Here is a 20,726-nt window from a genome sequence, read left to right as displayed (position 1 = left end):
TGGGTCTGCAGAGGCAGCTTTGGATCCACTGGCATGTTTGTGAGACCATGCCCTGGTGAGATTTGTCACCCAGTTCCGCAAATCCACGAGTTTTACATAGGCAAGGCAAGTATCTAATCATGCAGGCCCTTTGCCAGAGCTTTTGAACTCAGAATGTGATTTAATTGTCAGAAAACTAAATTGGTTGTCAGGACTTGGTCAGTTCCAGGCATATCCTCTGTGTTTTTCTCAGATTTGTTAATCTCTCTGCCTTAGCAGCCTTGTCTGAAAATGGGGACAAAAATAAAAAGACTTACCACCTACTGTGAGGTGAGGGCTATAGGATGGAAATGTTGCAGTGTTGAGAAATGCCACTCAAGACTGTAGCTAGAAGTGAGCAGAATACTTCTCAATCATAATAATATCACTGGGCATATAACCGTCTGAAGCAATGCATGCATTGCTATACAATTGTTTTGCAAAGCAGGTAGGCAAGTTTTTACTGGGAACTCTTACTGTGCTTTTTTGTTCTTGTTCTTGAGCTATCTGAATTGAACTTAGTTGTTTTCTCTCCTAAAATTCAAATTTATTTTTCTTTTCTTTTGAAATGCTTAGAATGTGTATTGAATGACAGCAACTTGACTACACTGAGTTTTCATCAGTCTTGGTGCATGTATTGCCTGCAATTTTTCTGTTATTTCAGCATTATACAGTGGCTTAAGCACCCGGTGTCCTATAAGGACGGGAAGCCCCATGTGCCTTTAGAGGTAGCAAACAAAAGCATTAATTCTTGATCTTGTACTGTTTACTTCAACATGTGTGAGATGAGTCTTTCTCACATACTTCTTGGTTTCTCCGGTTTTGGGTGATTGCTTGGTTTGGGTCCCTTTCTGAGATTTCTGAAATTTTAAATTCCCTACTCTGAAACGTCTTTTAGGTAGGAGGAGGGTGTTATTTACCCTTAGGTGACTTACCAGAAGTCACAATGGCAATTAAAAAAAAGTGAGTTATCAGGATCACAGATTGTTTGAGGTTGGGATTTTAGGACATCATGTAGCACCTAGTGCCCAGAACTGGGTGCAGTATTTTAGGTGTGGCTTTGTCAGTGCTGAATAGCAGGCTCCTTGTCCTGACACAGTCAAGGATGCCATTAGCTTTCACCCTTAGGGTATGTTGTTGGCTCAGTTAAAATGTTCTGATACCCAATCCTGTATCCTTTTGGGACAGTATTTTCATGCAAATTCAGGTTCTGTGCTGATAACCCCTATCTCTGTCAGCTTTCTGCACATACTCAGCAGGCTTTCAGACATCACACATTCACTGTGCTGTTTTAATGTGGTATGATACATAATGTGCTGCTTTGCTGCGTGTTGGATAAAGCACGATTGATTCTTGACAGCAATGCTGACACTAATTCATCATATTGTTAGAGCTGGTAACTCATAATCCAGTCAGTTACCAGCAAAAGGTGATTAGTGTTTGTTAAATGGATGTGGTCACAGTTTATTGAAGTGACTGTGTAACTTGCTGACTACACCTGATGTCTCTGCTTGAGTTTGTCAATCTTTGAGTGAGAATTTGCATTGTAAAAGGAAACTTATTTTGGATTACATGATGTGTTTTCAAAAGTCAATGTTTTCATTACTTTCTGTATTGAAAACATCCTTGTTGAATTTCTTTCATATTTTTTAGGATTTCTCTGAGATTTTGTACAAAATATGAGAAATTTCAAACCCAAACAAGGGCTGTTTTCTGATTGCTCTTGTTGAGAGCTTCATCGGAAATGAATTAGACAAGTACATGAGTTGATCTCAGAAATTTCAGTGTGCCATTAGTGAGAAAACGGTTTCTAGACGAAGAACTGATGGCAAGGCTTCTTGTTTAGATATACTGGTTTAAAGTGCATCTTTCTGTTGCTTTTATTTTAGCAGAGCATGGATCAGAAATGAAGTTTGCAATGAAGAAGGCCTGAGAGCCACAAATTAAGCATCATGGTCTTGGATCTGTTATAAGAATCTTTAGTCCTAGATTTTGACTCTGTTTCCACACTGTTCCTCTTCCCTGACACCAAACTGCTGTAATGGTACCGTTCCAGCACTGAGCACAGGCAAAATTAATTCTGTGGAGAGCAGGCAGTTTCAGACAGAGCTTTCTTGAGACTGACTTTCCTTTATTTATCAGGTGGCCCTTGACTCGAGTAGAAAACAGAATGCGAGTGCTAGTAAATGAATTGTGCTTTATGTTTTGCTAGCAAGTTCTGTCTTGATGAAACTCAAAGGTACAATATTAGAGGTCTTGTCTGCTGTTTGCACTTGAACTTGCAGATTCAGTATCTACCAGTAAAATGAAATTAATGGTTTAATAGTACTAAATAGATCTGCATGAATCAATCACTGTAGCAAATGCTCAGAGCATCCTTCCTTTCACCGAGGGTACAAGTAGGGGTCTGCCTGCCACACATTTAGAAACCAAAAGCCTCTGGATGCCAGTGAGGCCTGTCCCGCTAGATGTGACCATCCAGGCCCTCAGGAGACACAAGGGTTTGCACTCTGCACAGGGTGCCAGTCCACTCTAGTGGGTAAAACTTCTCATAAATCTGCCTGAGCTCATAAAGTGAAGGGAAAAGCCAGCTAGTTTGGTACCCACTATAAACAACACATCACTAGAAGCATTAGAAGTGCTTTCCTTGGGAGAGAAGTCTTAAAATTTGCTTAGAAATGTAATGTACTTGTATCCATGTGAGTCTTCCATATATTTTAAACAAGGGCTGCTGCTGCCCTTGATAATTATGCTACATACTATGGCAACAAGTCTTGAATAATTACTCAGGCCACTTATTTGTGTTCAGGAAAAAAAAAGGCATGAGAAAACATTCTGATTTTGACAGGAACTATGAGCAAATTTAAGTTGAAATGATGTCTCATGAAAACCAGAACTGAATGTGTTTACCACTCTTTAATTATTATATTCCTGTTATATACAAAATGGAAGGTCATTCTGACCTTCTTTGGAGGTCTTGACATTGTTATTGACATGTTTATTTAATGATTGCATAAACTTACAGCATTATTTCAGCTAAACAGACATTGTGAAAGTATAATGGCTTTCTGGTGTTCTACATATTTTTCTTAGGCCACTTTCATAATGTCTTTTGGAAGAGAAAGTTCAGGCATTTCGCTTATCCAACTAAATCCTTGCAGTAATGACGAACAGGGAAAACAAATCTTAAAGGATTTAAAAAATTTGCTGAAAATTGGTGTTTTCCTGATCTTGATTACCACTTCTGGCAAATGTTTACAGGGCAGATATGTCAGTGCTTTTAAATATATAGGATATGCATGACTTCTTTTATCTTAAAATCTGCATCAGATTTGCAGCATTAGCCAGCCCTGATAGGGGTTCTCTCTTCACTGTAAATATCCCCCTCAACTTACTCAGATGTCATTTTAAGGTAAGGGAAGCAGTAAACTCTTACTTAGGGAAAGTTTCCTTCATTCTTTTTCCTGAAACTTGGCCCTTCACCACCCTGGGGCTTGTCTCCAGCTCGTGAACCCAGCTTTCAAGCACCCTGCGGAAGAGAAGGGACCCACACAGAACACACAGTGGTTTTGAGAAACATTTCATATTGTCCAAGAGCCTGTAGCACAAACTGTTATGTTACCTTCTTTTGGGTGTACTGCATAATGCCAGCCACATGAAAACTACTAAAGAACAATTCTGTTTGCATTAAGGCTGGAGGCAAAACACTTCAGTTGAAAGCTGTGTTCAGGGGGAATACACCAAAAAGCCTGCTAGGATGATTGTTTTGGTTGTCTTGCCTTGTGCCTTAATACCTGAGCATAATGCCCATGGCCACCTCTGAAAGTGCGTGACACTGAAAATGAAGCTGAATTCTATGCTCAGAGAATTATGTGCCTAAGTTACCCATGGATCAGATCTGGCTCAGCTTCCTAGTAATTCATTATGAATTTTTATTTGTTCATGTATGAAGAACAAGTGTTTGCAGTCAACTTGGCCAGTTATTCAAAATCATTCCTGCAATTCTGTTGTAATTATGGTTGCAATAACTGTGCATAGAGGAACATGAGACTCCAGCTGGGTCAGACAAATGTCTGTTCTACTTGGTCACCTTGGACGAGACCAAAAGGAGATGCTGTTTAGTGAGAAACACTCGCTCTTTCAGGAGCCTCCTCTGCTTTCGGATTTATTCTGTCACTGGGCCATCTTGTGAATTCTGCTGCCAGCTACCTGAGTCTAGGGAAAGATGTTCTTTTCCAGAATTGCTTGTCCTAGCTGGTGACCTGCCTGACGCTCAGGTGTGATCCCTGCTGCTAGGGGCTGCCAGCCCTCATCGCAGTCAGTGTTGGAGCCGTCTCTAACCAGCTCAGCGCAAAATGAGCCCCATTAGCTCAGCTGAACCCCTGTATTGATGCTTGTACTTGGTTACTGAATCTCCGAAGAACAAACTGTGAAGGGTTTTTCTTAGTTGCATTTTAAGCTTGCAGTGAATAAAAGAAATTCCAGTAATACTTCAATTCCTTTCGCTTAAGAATGGGAATAAATAATAAACACATAACATGCAACAGCATTTTGATATCCTGTTATGAATTTGAAAAGTGGTAGAAGGGAAATTTGAATAAAATCTTGCAATTGATTTTCTTCTTGTGTTATTTTTAAAGTTACCTAATTTTTCTGAGAGCTTTTAAAGTGACTGACTTGGATTGATTCCCAGTGGAATTTTCCTTCCATACTAGGTTATTGTAATTATAAAATTGAGCTTAACCTTTCTAGGTTGTCAATATCCAAGGACAAATGTTACCGCAAACAAAGACTGACTGTCAGGGAAGATAAGTGCTGAATCTTGAGGGCTTTGTTGGGGGAAGGACGGGAGCTGTCATTACCTCTCAGGAACTGTTTATATTTTGTTTTGGTTTTGTAAGTTATTAGCACTTCTCTTTTCAGCTGGGTAAATATATATACAATTTGAACAAAAAATATTTATAAAATCCTAACAAAATTATTGACTCATGTGCTTAAAAGGTTTTACACAGGGGGATAAACGATGGAGAGCTTTGTCCTGACCAGGTGTGCAATTTTAAAAGCCAGTGAGATCAGAAAAGGACATAATTGTAATTTACAGTGATAAATTGTTAAATGTAAACTGTATAGAATTCTTGAAATAGCTGATATAATGTAAAGTATTTCCTTATTTCATGTTTTTCCAGAAATCCTCAACTATTGTGAACAAAACCTGTATGTATGCATTTAGGGGCAGGCTTTGTAGCATGCCCAGTTGCTTGACTCAGTACAGATTATCCAGCCACTCTTAAGGATGTTGTAGAATAGGGCTCCAAATTCACATTACTCATCATTTGCATTTTGAAATTGGGAGAAAGCCTTGGAGAATTTGGTTCATTTGAGTAGCTGCTGCAGAATTTGACCATTGTGTGTACCAGGTGTTGGTGTCTGACAGGCTGTGTCTTCTGTTATAGACCCTACAAAAGACAAAAATGTCAATTCACGCAAGCACAAAACCTCCAAACATAGCACTTTTTCCAAGAACCCATTTTAGGGCTGTTTGCAGAATACTACTGCTGCTCAACTTAGCTGAATGCTCATCTTTCTCAATATATCTAGTAGCCTGGAAACTTGACTTTCCTAGTTAAAAAGGAAGAAAGATGAATCGTTGAATAGGTGAACAGAGTCTTCGAGTAACACTCTTTATAAGGGCATCCAGGAGTACTTCTTGGCCTTCTGATACATCAAGTTGTACCCTCAGACACGTAAGTGGAAGCTGATTGCAGCCATGTAAATTGTTCTCCTATAAATTCTATGTGTCCCTTTTTGATTTGAGGCTTATATGAGTTCGCATCCTCTGCAATACTGAAAATCCCTATAACTGGTTAATTTGACTTCTCCCCATACTCCCCTCTTTATATATGTACCCCTGAACAATGGCAGTGCATTTCTGGGTTTGGAATGTGGTGCCTGGGGTTGCGTACATGCAGCTGCTCCAGCTCCCTGGCTGGTTGAACCTACTGTGCAGTTAGGGAGGTCCTCTCAGATCTTTTGTCTACTACTCATTAAAGAAGAGGCAATAACTACGCATTTCTTTAAGGAAGACGTTAGAATTTGTGAACTTTTCGAAGGATACATGTTCTCCACTCAAAAAACCTGGGAATCACTTCAGCTTTGTGATTTGCATCTGCATCTTCTCTGCTATTGTTGCAGCATCGTTCCTGTTCTGGGCTGAAGTATTCCTCTTCTGGCTGAAGTATAACTGGTCTCTGGATTTCTTTAATCTTTCCTTGACCTTGAAATGGCTGTCTAAAATTTACAGCTCACATTTTTAACCAGGGAATTTATTAGAGCTTTCTGGATTTACTGATTTCAAGTTCCAGTGTTTGAGACCCTAAATAATCCTGACATGGTCTTTTCCCATTTTGTATGGGGGTATAGTCTCCAGAGAAAAAGCATGAGGGTCTTAAACTATAACATGTTGTCAAGCAGCTCTATGAGCTGACATCCAAATTTTTTATAGTTACGATTTCCAAACTTTCTGAGACAGGAGGCACTTTCAGTGGTAGCCCTGGTGACAGACTTTTGCAGTCAAGGAGAAGCAAAAAGATATTCTGAGAGTTTGTTGTTGAAGTGCCTCAGTCCCTGTGCACTTGTACAGGGGGCAGAGTTTTCCTGGCTTTGGGTCCAGAGCAGTAGCACACCAAAGCGTGTAAGATCATAAAAATACGTGGGGTTAACTTGGGGAACTGAAAATAGATTTCAGCATCAGTTTATCCATGCAAGCTGTGTTAAATAGTGTTCCATTTCTTCTGCACTCTTGCTAAGACAAGATGACTTTCCTGTTGATATTTTTGTTTGAGAAATATTGTGCGATATGCCCGAGAGTAACAGGAGCCCAGATGTTTCATAAAAATGTTCTAGAGCTCAATATCATTGTACTTGTTCATAATTTTTCAGGACATACCTATAGTGTTGTTGTTTTTTTGTTTGTTTGTTTTTCCAGAATGTGAGCTCTTCCTTTTACAAGGCTCTGTTGTTAATTTCTGTTACATTTGTATTTTGATTCCAAAACTGAACCTAGAAATCACTTATTTAAGCCAGGTATTTCTAGAGGCAGCAGAGAACACACAGAGCCTCATTTCTTCTGGATTTAAGTTCCATGGCTGGATTCTTTGATGTCTAAGTGTCAACTCTGACAGAAGGTTTTTCTGCCCCTGGGGAATACACAATGCCACATTCTTGGTGGAATCTTTAGTGTCTAGTAATGGTCAACTTCTCTAACTGCCTACTTTCAGAAGATTTTTGGGAAATTAGTTGACATGAAGTTGTCCGATAGATTCAAGATGAGAGGAGAACGCTCCCCTCCAAGTGAACTGCACCATATTCCTGTAGGAAAATGAACTAGTAATCTTGTACTTAATTTATGTGTTGCTGAACTTTGCTACCAGCAAGATGTGGCATTTGTAATAGGTAACATATTCCATAAGAGAGAGAACATTTAAAAGAAGGCAAGAACAAAGGTTATTTCTTCCTTTCCCCTAATGATCTTTCTTATTCTCTCAGCCATTGCCTCTGCATTGGCAATGAGCAGTAAGCCCTGGTTTACATTCTACCAGTTGTGCACCCACTCATCTTTCAAGCATCTCAAATGAATATTTTGCAGCAATCCTATAGTGGTAGGTAACAGCCACTCCAAAGGAGCAGATTCTGTGTTTACATAGTGAACTTGGGTTGGCAGCTTGGTCAGCAGTAAAGGACAAGGTGTCTGTTGGTGTCTTGTGCCATTGGTAATTGAGTGATAAGGTCATGTCTGGCCAAAGGAAGCAAGATCTCATGGTGAAGATGCAAGTCTGAAAATTGAAACCCGATTTCCCCGCAACTCGGTGTTTCTGCTTCCCTCACTTCAGTCTTGGCAGCTGCAACCAGCGAACTCCAGTTGTGATTTGAAATGTTTGTGGCACGTGTGGCGTACGGCTGTGCTGACGCCTGCCCAGCAAGCGGGTGTCTGGGCTGGGGGTTCACCCGCGTGCTGCGTTTCCCCAGAGCTGAATTTGGTTTCAGATCAGGGGAAGCAGAATTCAGCTGGAAAATGTGTCAGCATTTTAATAATAAGTCCAAGCGCTATCACTAGAAAGATCTTGTATTTTAAAATACTAAGCTTCCCATTATAAAAATAAAAGAAAATTACTATTCTGTACTAGTGAAAGGTCTCCTGCTTCAGAGAGATAAGATTCTCTTGGTATCCAGAAGGGCATGACATTTTTCCCTTGTTTGATTGTATTAGGTATATTAAATATGACCTCAATGTTTAAGGTTGCTCAAGCTGCAAGAGTTCAAAAGATTATAGATGGGATTTTTTTTGGGTTTATTTTGTTAAGCCTCTGCAATAATTGTAAATAGTCATTCTTAATTGTAAATAGTCATTCTTTTAAAGAACAAATAGTAAGAGGTCAAATAATCCATATATATATATATATATATATGACTCTGTATTTCATTACAAAGGAATGTTCACAGGAGAAGAAATGTATCTATGGTTGTTAGACAGATATTTAAATATTATTGGTGTAGAAGTAAAAAAGCTTGAATCCAAAGAAAAGTATATAGAATTGTGAAATGTTATTGATAATTGAGAAGATAATGAGGTGTGAGGAATACTAGTTTTCAGCTATAGATATTCACTGTTAGAAGGTAGGCTTAATTAAATGTCATGAAAGAGACAAGAGGAATGGTTGTAGTGTTGTTGTAGTTAGTGAGGGATGTTTTTCTGTCAGTTTGTAATTTAAGATTGGCAGGCTTATTTTAAAGTTTAAAATAAAATAAATCGACGTAGTCATTCTTTATGTTGATTGCTGCTTATTCTGAGTAGGGAAAATTGAATTTAGGAAAAGAGCAATGCATTTTCCATTTCTATTAATTTTTGTTAAAATGTATCACAGATAATCTCCAGTTTATGGGTCTCTTGCCTTTCACAATGTTTGATTTAGAGGCAGGGTTTCACCACCTGGCGCTGGCTGTGTTCTGCCCTGGGCACTCCTGGCATGCTGGACAAGACACTTTGTGCCTCTGCACCAGCTTCCCAGCATGTTTTGTCCCTTTAAGTATCAGATGCTGTTTGACAGGGACTGCCTCGTACTGTTTTTTCTTCACAGTGAAACACAGGGTGTATCTCAGTTCAGATATTTAAGAGCTACAGATATTACAAATAATATCTCATTATTCTATCTTTCATTTTGTTAATCTCACTTCAGATTGAAATGTCTGTGCAGTAGTTTAAATTTTGGAGCATTGCTAGCGTTTTTTAGCATATACTAGTGAGAAGAAAGGCACTAAAAGGTCCATAGGACAAAAAAGTATGAGCGTTATTTGCCCTTTCATTTAATGAATTGCTTTATTTTTAATGGAGTAGAACTGGTTAAAATTTTCCACTGAGAAATATTTTTTCTTTAAAATACTGTGCTTTTGCTTGATATGCAGGAAACTGGTTAAAAAGAAAAACCCCAAAGTTAAGGTTTGGCATAGAAAACACTGAAACTTTTGCAATTTAAAGCGGCATTTTGTTTCTATGGTATTAAAAAAAAAAAACAAACCAAATCAAAACGAAGTGATTATTTTCATTTGGATGCTTAAACTATTGATTTGCAACAAAAAATGACTCTAAATATTTTTGAAACTTCTCACAGGAAAAACAAAATCTTGGATTTTTTTTCACTGCTCATGTATATGGGAACCACACTGCTTTTCCAAACTGCTCTGGTGCTGGTTGGTTAAAATTCTTAAATCCATAGTGACTAGATTTGAGATGTATGTAACTTGAAGACGTGAACTTCAGTGACATGATGTAATCTAAGATGGATTTCGCAGCAACCCGTGCTGGGAATTTGGGTCTGCATGCTGTGGGAGACCTGGAGAATCTGGGGCACAGGAGAGAGGGCATCCCGGGCAGAAATGTGCTCCAGCTGTGTTGTACCCTCTGTCCAGATCCAAAGGGTTCAAAAGGCAGTTTTGTTTTATATTTTCATTTGCATAGAGTGTTTCTTTTACTTTCCAGAAGGGATTGAAATAGACTATTTTGTTACACAAAGTTGTGTTTTAAAGTAATGCTGTGCTAGTCCCTGGTGAGACCAGAACAATATACACAGTACATGGCATTGAGTGAGGCAGCTGGATCCTGCTCTGACTGCTGGAGATATGTCAGGATTAATCCAGTATGTTCTCATTCAATTGCTACAATTTTAGATTCTTCACAGTGTACTATACAGGATTAGGCCGTAATTCATACAGTTAAAGTTGATATTAAGTGTCATGTCTATACAGCTTCCAACTTTTCATGTTCAATTTGCTTATTTTTTCAGAGAAAAATTCTTAGTTTTACGTAGCAGTAGCTTTCCTGGAGGACCCTGGTCTAAGGTAGAGAAAATTGTCCCTGTACCTTTGCTAGCATATGCAATGTTGTGGTGCCAAGGGGCAGAGAAGACTATTTGAAGTTGTCTGTGGTCAGCAGATATATATATACACACACACACACATATATATATATATATATATATATATATTCAGCAGATAGGTAGTTGTGACTCAGGGTTTTAAAGAGGCAGTAAAATGCACAGACCAGCAAGAAGCCATCTTACCCTGGTTATAATGGGAAACTTGAAGGAGGGAAACCAAATTCAGTGCTGTGTGGGATGATGCATTTGTGTGATTAAGGTCTCTGGTAGTACCATACCCATGGTAGGATTTCTTTTGTCTTCTTTTCATGTTTGCTTGAGGATTTGAGTGTAGGTGAAAACTTTACAGACTACTTGTTTGTGGATTAGGAAGGGAAGAAGTTTGTCTTACTACTGTCACTTAAAGCTGTTAGAGCAAATAAATGTGGCAGGATGCAGGAGCAGCATCAGGTCCGCAGTGCATGAAGGATAAACACAAGCTTGCTTACTCCTGGTCTTGTATTAAATCCTCTGTGAGAAGCTTCATGAAGGGCAATAGGGGCAAATGGCTGAGTGATGTTAGTGTTCTGAGCCCAGGGTCCAAGGCACTGATGTTTCACAGGGCTGGGAATTCTCTTTCTATTTTGTCCAAGAAAATACTTCACTGACAGTGAAGTGTTGATGCTGACTTCTTTTACTCGTTTCTTGTTTTAAGGGAACATTGTCTAGTTAAAGGCTGGAAGACTCAGTTGTCTTCTTGATTACAAAACCCTTCAAACCACCAAATAGGCTCTGCTGTCTATATACAGGGCAGACATTCCACCAAAGTCTGTGTACCTGCAGGGTGCGGGTATGTTTCTAAATAAAAGTCTGAGTTGGCAACACTTCTATCAGTCACTGTTTCAGCCTGTTTCCGGGTGTGCTATAGTCCAGGTATCCAGTGACAAATCCACAACTGGTGGCTTTGTGGTAGCAGTGCTGTTTGTACGCCCTTTTAATTGGGTCATTCTGATGCAGGAGACTAGTTTTTAGGGTCCTGGAAAGAAGAATCTCTTCCCCAGATACCTTCTCTTGCAGTAAACACCAACCACAAGGAACAAGCTGACCTTTGGACAATTGTAAATCAGTTTCTCCATTCAAATCCAGTTTTCCTTTCCCTTCCTTTCGTACAGGTTGATAAAGTGTGTGGACAGCCCAAACAACAAGAAGGGAACCTGTCGCCAGACAATATAGTGCCAGTGAAGGAAGCGACTGAAACCCAGACATTTGTGATGGCTCACGCGAGTCTGAACAATAAAAGAAGGTAACCCTAAGCAACAGTTGCTTTGAAATAAACTCTCTGCCTCTCAATTTGTTAATGGCTCCTTGCACCATAGTGTTCAAGCCAGAGCCACACTTTTGTCACCCTGTCTTCTCTCCAGCTGTTGTCATCGCTGATAGTTGCACAGGTGTGTTTGTGGTATTAGGTGGCAGGTCTCTCCAAGAAAAGCATTATACGGGCCAGACTTGATGTCATTACTTAGCACAAAGGTGTTCATTATTTCCAGAAATTTTTCACCATTTCAGTGAAAATGGTGAAAGCTTTTCCTCTACGAAGTCTGAGTAATTTCCACAGTAATTTCCACAATTGAGTCTAAATTACTTAAAATACTGCCCGGGTCTTTAAGGACTTGAGCTTATCCAGGGGTAGAGCTGGGAACGGGTGAAAAGAGAAAATTCATTGCCTGACACGAAATCAGTCCCTCATTTCATGGAGCTGGGGAAGAGTAATAAGATCCCTTGAAATTGCCTTGATTTGTTATGTAACAGAGCAGGAGCAGAAACATTTATGTTTAGGTTTGTCGTGTCCATCTTGGCTTCTGTTCATGAGCTGTGTGCCAGCTGAATTACTGCCACTGGCCCTGGCATGTCCCTGCTCCCAGATCTCCTAGTCTGTTTTGTACTTCCCCTTGTGTAGCTCCTGGATTGGTTTTCTGTACGTGGTAATTGGGGATGGAATGATGCCTGATGCCTTTGCATTCCCACTCATGATACATGAGTAGATGTCAGATCTAACTGCCCACAAAATTGCAATGACATATTGCTGGCTAGCATATTGTTCTCTGTCACACCAGTATACATTTGGAACAACTTCAGCAAAGTGGGTGGAATCGTGCTGGGCTTGTGCTTCTGTCTGAGAACAGTATCTAATCTGCCCAGGGAGTTCCGTGTGTGTCTCTGTATGTTTGATTGATAGGTGATGGACAGGAATGCTACCATTTCCATAGCCTGGATTCTGGAGTTTGAGTTGTGAAGATGAGATTTTTATCCACTTCTATTTTAATTCTCATTTAAGCTTGCATGAATGAAACGAACACTGCTTTAGAAGATAAAAGTAATAGCAGCAAGCTCTTTTAGAGTGATAGCGATATTTTTATCCCTTTGTTACTTAAAACCAAAACACAAGTTTGTGCTAGTGCTTGGAGCTAATCAATTTTTACCATGCAAATCAGAGAAAAGACCATTAAGGAAATTAAATTAATAAATTCCACTGTAATAATCCAAATAACAGTTGTAGTACAATTAATGAAATATGCTTTTAAAACCAGAGAGCCCCAGGTCCTCTTATGTATAACTTATTGACATCACTGGGACTTGTACAATGGCAACCAAAGAGGCAGAATTAACAACCTATTAACAGGTGACTTCTTAAACTGATGCAAATTGGTGTCTTTAATGGCACGACAGAAGTTCTTTCTGACCTGAGGATCTGCTCCCTCCCACTCCTAATGAGCTGAATTACTTGGATATTGACTTTTTAAAATTTAAGACCTGTAGATGGAAAAGAAAATATGCTAAAATACGCAGTTTTCCAAAATTGCTGTGAGCACTGAAAATTAATTTATCTAAAAAATCTAAACGGAGACCATCCTTATATAATTAGCACAAAACTTTACTGAAATAGAGTGTTGATAATTATTGTAGAGAGCCCATGCACCAGAAATGAATGATGGAGTAATAGTTAGAAGTGTAGAATATTTTTGAATTTTCCACAGCTTGCTATGAAACACATGACATGAAGCTTGTACTTTGCTTCTTGGAAATGATTGAGAAACAATAAATAGACTGAAATACACAGTGATTGGCTACATCACTGTGGTGTTCATCATCTATCGTCTAATCACATATGATATCAATAAAAAGTAATTTTAGGTAATAAAATTTTGTAATGGATGGGTGAAATAATTCCTGCAGTGGGTTGTTTAAAATGCACTTAGAGTGACAGATAACTGCTTCAGGGGATATAGATTATGAGAGTAATTATGTGAATCCTTTTTGGTGCCATTCCTTCTGGCGATTTAAAAAATGAAAGAGCAGTAATGTCAGCTGTCTGTCAGCGTACGTACAAGGTGACACAGGGAATCGGCCCGACCGACTCTGTTGGTCTGTGCAGTAGGCATCCCTCCAAATCATCCTTAATGCAAGGGGACTGTGGAACATGACTCCTACCTTTTGGAATAAGGAAAGAAAAAGAGAAGGAATCAACCAGCAAAGTGAACAGAAAATCTGTGGCTCATTCCACTAATGCATCAGAAAATTCCCAGACTCAAAGAACTGGTCTGATTAGCACATCTGTAGAAGAAACCACAGTAAAGCGTCCTCTCGTATCTTCTACCCTACCTGATCAGACATGCCCCTAAAAGCCTGTGGTGAGTCAACTTATACATACACATGTGTGTTTGCTCCGAAGGTATTGCATCTTTGCAAGGCCAATTACAGATTCAAGCTCCTTTTAAAAAGAGTTTGAGAACCTCTGGTTTCAGCTGTTCAGCAGAGCCAGGGCTGCTTGTGCAGTTGCAAAATGGGACTGTTAAGCTGGTGTCTTTGGTCCTTCCCGGTGCGTGGTGTCTGAGTCTGGATGCAGGCAGTCCTCCTCACCCTCTGCTGCTCTGCACACCATGGCCCTGCATGGTCCCTGTATTCACATAGCAGCTGCGTCTTCTTTTGCAGTAGTTGAACCTTTTTTTGCTTCTCTTACTCTTATGGGTTCCTGGAAGATTTCCCATCTTTATTTTCCCCTGCATTCCATGCCTGCGTATTTTTTGTTATGCAACACTAAGTGTCAGGGACAACAGTGCGAGAAGCTGAAACTTGAATAAATGTTCCATGATCTTGCAGGAAACCTTTTCCTCTGATCAAGCTGAAAAGTATAGATTTGATTAGTGATATTTTTTTTTTTTTTAATTTCACAATCATATTCAGGAATTAATTGAAACTGGCAGGACTGCTGCTGTAGTTATTTTTTAATGTGAAGTTTATTATAACATGTAGAGATGACAAGAAAATTGAAACCACATGACGGTACAAGGCATGTACATGGCATGTACAGAATCTCAGTTGGTAAACTGGAATGTTATTGCTGAGTTCAGCACAAAGTGCTATTCTGATCAGAGTCTGGACTCCTGGCAATGTTGAATACCTGCCTTTTAGTATGTCTGCTGCATGTAATACTTCAAACCACCAAACACAGAGTGGTTACAGATTTGGATATAAAAATGTGTTATGTTTAACAAAGAACTATAGCATGATACTAGGTCTCTAGTTGTTGGAGGCTGACTTTGAAATAATATTTTGTTCGGATTTCTTTGTTATACTGTGGACTTACAGATCTCTTACACATCTTAAAGTAAAACATTTTGAGGTTTTTGAGAAGGTTTAATTCAACGGCATCTATTTTATTTAAAACAAACTACCTATTGGGTCAGGCAGTACATTATATTATTAAAATTTGAGTATTAAACTGTTAGTACAAGACAGTTTATTCATGTCAGATAGAAATTAACTTACTGTGGAAACTAACTAAACGTTTCTGACTGTCCAAGGCATAAGTTTCATCAGCTCCAGATTTTCCTTGTTACAAATTCTCATTTCCTTTTTTGACTGGCTGTGTTGGAATAACTGCCTCGGTGATGACAGGTGACACTCATCTGATGACCAGTGCAGGTCCAGCCTCTCCTGTGGCCACACCTGCCGTGAGCTTTCAGAAAGTACCATGGCAAAGCCACCACTGTCTGGGTGTCTGCAGAGCTGTCAGGGTGGTGCTTGCTCTCTCCAGTAAGGGTTAACTGGATTGACAAGTACTGGTGAACCTGTTTGCAGGCAGGCATTGCTCCAGCTGTGGCCACTACATTATACATGAGAGTATGGGTATAAGAAAAAGCTGAATGTGACATCAAATCATGGAAGTGGAAAAAATTGCATTATGATGATAATGTGAAGTACAATGTTTAATGTTAATTGAGGGACCTTGGGATATCAGTGCCGTGAAATGCATTTGCACTAAATAATTACCAGAGTTACTTCTACAGTTTTTCTTCCAATATAATGTCAGAGCCTGTCTGTCCTGTTTTGCACAGGTGGGTTTTTTTTCAGTGGTACAATCTGACCAGAATTGAATAGTAAAATATATCTGTATTCACATTATTTATTAACAGACAGCAAATTGCTCATTGTACCAGAAAATGAATGCTACTTGTGTGTATCCCCCTTCCCATGGTGCTCATTCTAAACTGTTTGCCATTGTTTTCTTCTATAGCCTCATATACTTAGAGTTCTTCCATTTGGTGTCAGTTAGAGTTAATTTAAATGCCACTGAATTTATTTTCAGCTTTTCGCTCTGTGTGCTGCATTTGGAGTTGTGCTCTCATTCGAAGAAGATTGGGAGAAACAATCTTAGTTATATTTTTTTTTTTTTCCAGTATTGCATTGACATTTTAATTGCATCTATGCTTTGGAAAAATCTCATGACAATTTTCCTCCTTATTTGTTTTCTTGTATTATCCTGTGCATGTGCTTGATGATCTTTCTTTCAAATAATTTTTACTTTTCTCTTTTGTTTCTCATTTCTTTTCCTCATTTGCCTGAATTCCTGCTTCTTCCCTACTCCCCAACCTCTCCTGATTGATGCTTATTCTCCCCGGCCTATTCCAGTTCTCTGCCTCTGAAAGCTTCAAAGAATGACAAATCAAGAAGTTTGAAAAAAATCTCTCGGTAAGAATGAAAACAAGATGATGTACTTCATTGTCTCTACACTTAGCTCATCTGTATTGTAAGCTGCTGTTTCAACAGTAATCTAGGAATTCATACCGTGGGGCACTGGGAAACGGTACCTTTTCTACCCGAGTGTGTTTAACTTTACACTGTTGGAAAGTAAATATTTTCACTTGTTAAGATTAAGAATTGGACACAGAATTCTGCATTTGCCAAGATGCTACTTTGAAATGTCACTCTGCTGAAAATGTAAGGGTGTTAAAGCCTCTCGGAGTAAGCTAAGACCAGCTTTAGACTCTTCAAAGGGTGCTCCTTTTCTCCTTTGAAGAAAACTCCATTTTAGAATCTGTAAAAATCTTTAGCATCTGTGTCACTTTTCATAATCGATACTTTCAGGCTCTTCTGTCAGGTAGGTGGCCGTCTGGCTGGGCCTAGATTTACTCTATGAATACTTAGAGGTCATATTCATAATTTAGTGGTCAAAAAGTAGAAAAATTGATTCCCTGTGTAAGTCCTGAAATTCTTTGCTAAAAAATGGCAGCTTCCCTGAGCTGTTAGGGTTGGTTCCTTAGGACCATGTGATGACTAATGGATCTAGAGCAGCTTTTCATCACACATAGGACAAATTGGATGGTTAAATGCTTTTGAGAAAGCACAAAGCTGTGGGGAGAGATGACCGCTGCCTAAACCTTGCAGAGGCTGATACCTAGCAGTGGACTTGGATATTGTTTGAAACACCTGTTGCTCCCAAAAAGAATAATAAATCCTGGCTGGTTTTGTGCCCAGCTCCATCCAGCTGTATCCCCAGGCACCTCTGTGGTGCAGTGTCCTCTTGCAGCCAGGCAGAAACATCATAAACCAGAATGAGCCCTTTGGCCTTTCCAGTGGGACTGCTGAGGGACTTCTGAGACAAGCACATAGCTCCCTGACAGCTCTAGTGCTGCTTTTGTGTCCTGCATCTTGTTCTGGATGTCTTTAACATCTTACATCAGACAGGAGCTTCTAAAGCTGAGGAGGTTGGGCAGTTTCTCATTCTGAAGTGCTCTCAATTGTGTGCTGAATTAGTTGTTTTGTTACAGTTTGTGGCTGCCTCAGCCAGAAATATACTATAGGTATAGTCTGATTATAAAAGAGGCAGTTTGCTCACAAGGCATTTTTCCATACATACGTGCTCAGAAATGGGCTGTTTGTTCTGGCCAGGTGTAATTGGCAAAGCAGCAGGCACAGCCTCCTCGTAACAGGTGTGAGGTGCCAGACAACGTGAGAGAGAAATGTCTTCCTAACAAGAATATGAGATGGATAGTGATGATGGGGAGGAGTTGGCCCTGCCACATCTCAATGAGTTGGCTTTCTGTACTGTGGGGTACTTACATATTTCAGGTTTTGTGGTGGGATGTAAGCTTTAAAAAGCCTTTTCCAGCCACGGAGTTGTTGACAGGGTTATTAGTTCATCTCACACATATGCACCAAGTGGACAAATACTTCCAGTAACAGAGAAAAAGCACACTCCTTTAAGGATTGTTTTCTCATTGTTTTTTAAAGTCTGTTTATAGAGAGACAGTAGGTGTAGACTCTTTTGTAGGAATGTGTTAATGTAATTTGTTAAAACAACCCTTTGTGTCTAATTATGTGTATTAACACTGGACTAGGTAGGACTGGATGATATGTAGGAGTAGAAATACACTAGAGATAGAAATTAATGAACTTGGATGACTTAATTTCTGTGAGGATTCTAAACTCTTAACATTGTGGAGGGTTAAGTTGACAGGGGCTTAAGCCATAACTGTACCGTTCTGTTGCTAAATGTGTTCTTCGTATGTTACAGAGAGTTCATCAATTACATGAAGCGATCCCGAACCTTTTATGCCTCTATAGCAGAAAGGCTGTGTGATGGAGATCTGGTGATGAGAGACAGCTCGACCTGCTGGAATGGAGAGGATGTTGTAGAAAGGTAAAGTTACAAGTAAAACTTTTCCTTAATGGTAAAAAGATGACTTCATACCCTTCCAATGGTTCAGAAGCATTCTGAGACATTGTAGTCATCAAGTGTCTCTTGCATAGTGAGCTTGATGCTTAATTGAGCAAGGGTTTTGCTAAAATAGACGGTTGTTAATACTGAGTTTTAGGTATCTGTATTAGTTACAGCGTAACACTTTCGTGAAGGGCTGCTTTGAAGAGTTCCTTTCTTTCAGTGTAGCAAGGCAGCTCTTGGTCTGTAGAGAGATCTTACCCTCTGAAGGTAGGAGTAGTTACATTTATACTGTCCTAAAGCTACATTCAGCCCTTTGAAGGCAACTGCGAGGCTGATGTGGCTTCTGGTGAAAATGAGTTTGACGCCCCTGCTCTAAAGCATGATTAGCAGGCATGACTGGCTGGAGGTCATTAGTGCATAATTAAAAAACGTGTAGGTCTTCCTGGAGAGCTGTCAGAAAAATATAGTGACTGGACCGTTATTTTCTTAAAGGATTTCCCTGCTATTTATTTTCAAAATTTCTGGCACAGCATTTTGAATAACTACTGGTTTTGGAATTGTCCAGCACCCTTACCAGAGCATGTTCTGCAGGAATTCTTATAAAATAACAATTAATAAGTGCACCGTTCCATGTGGATAGAGACAGTGAGAAGCTCTGTAGGGTGAAAAGATATTTCTAGTTTGTTGGCTGAGTTTTTCTCTCTCTGTATTTTATCACAGTCTTTCCCATTACCCTTTAGAATCCAAACTGGAAAATAAACTTGCACTCTCTATGAGCTAAACCTTTTTGCTGTCATTTCTATTACCATGTGTAATAGGACACAACATTGCCCTGAGGAGAAAAAGGTGTTCAGAATACAACTGTATCTATTGCCATCACTCTCAAAGTATACATCAGTTTTTGCAGTGAGAGCTGGTTGGAAGTGTGCCAGTGAATGTTTTCCAAAAATGTCTTTTTGTCAAAACAGAGACATCCATGGAATCGTGTTGGCTTTCCTGATGTTTCTTATTGAGGTGTATTTTGTGGTCTATAGCAGTTCTAAAAGACCAAGTTCTAGCATTCTGTTTTCTTGCTTTAAAACAATTTTCATAATTGAAAGTTGTTTTGTCGGAAATTATTAATAGTTCCAATGTGGAACAGAGAGGGCTTACAATTATAGGCTGTCCCGTTAAATGGAGTTCTGGCTCCCACACAGCTCTGCTTAGATTTCTTATGTGTGAATAACTTCAACTTAATTACATCTGAGATATTCAGATATAAATACATCATGTCTAACACATTCAGAGAGAACTTTGAAGGTTAATATTTCAATACATACTGGCATTACAAATGTAGAAGCACGTATTTGAAGATTTAGCAACAATGAGTACTCTAAATATTAATGCATACTGATTGTAATACTGATTGAAGTTTTTACAGTGAAAGTTAATGAAAAAAGAGTGGGGAGAATATAAGCATTTCTAATCGGTATTTCCATTTCATAGTACCTTTTGCTGGTAATGTGTTTCTGGATATACAGCTCTTAGAACAAATGGATTTCTGGCCAAAAGAAAAAGAAAAACCAGCAAAAACATTTGTCAACTCTCTGGATAGAAAATTAAATAAAAATTTATTTTTTTTGTTTTTTTAGAAAGGCTGCTTAAATTGCCAATATGCATGTTATAGAAAGGCATGAAGGGAAAAGCTGTTGGTTTTTCCTTTGCCAGTCTGTAACTTTCCCAGAGCTGGAAATACGTGGAGAAGTTTCAGGTTTAGAAATGGTAGGAAGCTGGGAAAAGTACAAAGGAAAACACCAAGACCTGTCATAATTTTAATTAAAAAGCAAAAACAAACAAAAGAAAGCTACACCCCAATAACGACATCAACAAAAAAAAAAAACCTGCCACCAAACCCTGAAATATTTATAGTTAACAAATTAACTGGGCAGGTTGGAAAAGTTCAAATTCACATGTTTAATCAGACAGCAATATGTATATATTTTCGAGTTCCATTGTAGTATTGACTGCCTTAAAAGGAGGAGACTTTCCAGGCAGCCGGCACTGCCAGCGATGCTGCACAGACGTGGCTCCTGCTTGCTGGCAAATTTTGCTCCTTTCATCATCTGTTTTATAGGCTGCTGTTGTCATCAGCTCTCCCTACATGAGAAATAAACCTGTCCTGATGGTGCCTGAAGATGCGTTTCTCTTTGCTCTTTCTGCTTTCCCAGGAGACCAGAGGATTAAATGTCAGCAGTAGTAAAGAGCTCTGAACTCAAAATAGAGCCTTATTCTTAGCTCTGTGTCAGAAAATAGATCTC

The 20,726-nt window shown here is 39.2% G+C and overlaps 1 protein-coding gene across 6 annotated transcripts in view; it reads left to right on the top strand.

The window, feature by feature from the left end:
• Positions 1-20,726, top strand: part of LOC102084468 (glypican-5) — a 442,035-nt gene that overhangs the window by 150,132 nt on the left and 271,177 nt on the right. For 3 of the 6 annotated variants that reach the window (XM_065074305.1, XM_065074302.1, XM_013367849.3), the window contains exons 4-5: positions 11,600-11,730; positions 18,283-18,408. In XM_065074305.1, coding sequence (XP_064930377.1) covers positions 11,600-11,730; positions 18,283-18,408 — 257 coding nt within the window. Of the gene's footprint in view, positions 1-11,599; positions 11,731-16,397; positions 16,458-18,282; positions 18,409-20,726 lie in introns of all 6 variants that reach the window. The other 3 variants (XM_065074303.1, XM_065074301.1, XM_065074304.1) reach the window with 2 other exon arrangements.

The sequence above is a fragment of the Columba livia genome, chromosome 9, assembly GCF_036013475.1.
Source record: "Columba livia isolate bColLiv1 breed racing homer chromosome 9, bColLiv1.pat.W.v2, whole genome shotgun sequence".
Classification (NCBI taxonomy): Eukaryota; Metazoa; Chordata; class Aves; order Columbiformes; family Columbidae; genus Columba; species Columba livia.
Note: the sequence above shows the minus strand (reverse complement) of the source record. Positions and strands in the feature narration are given on the sequence as shown.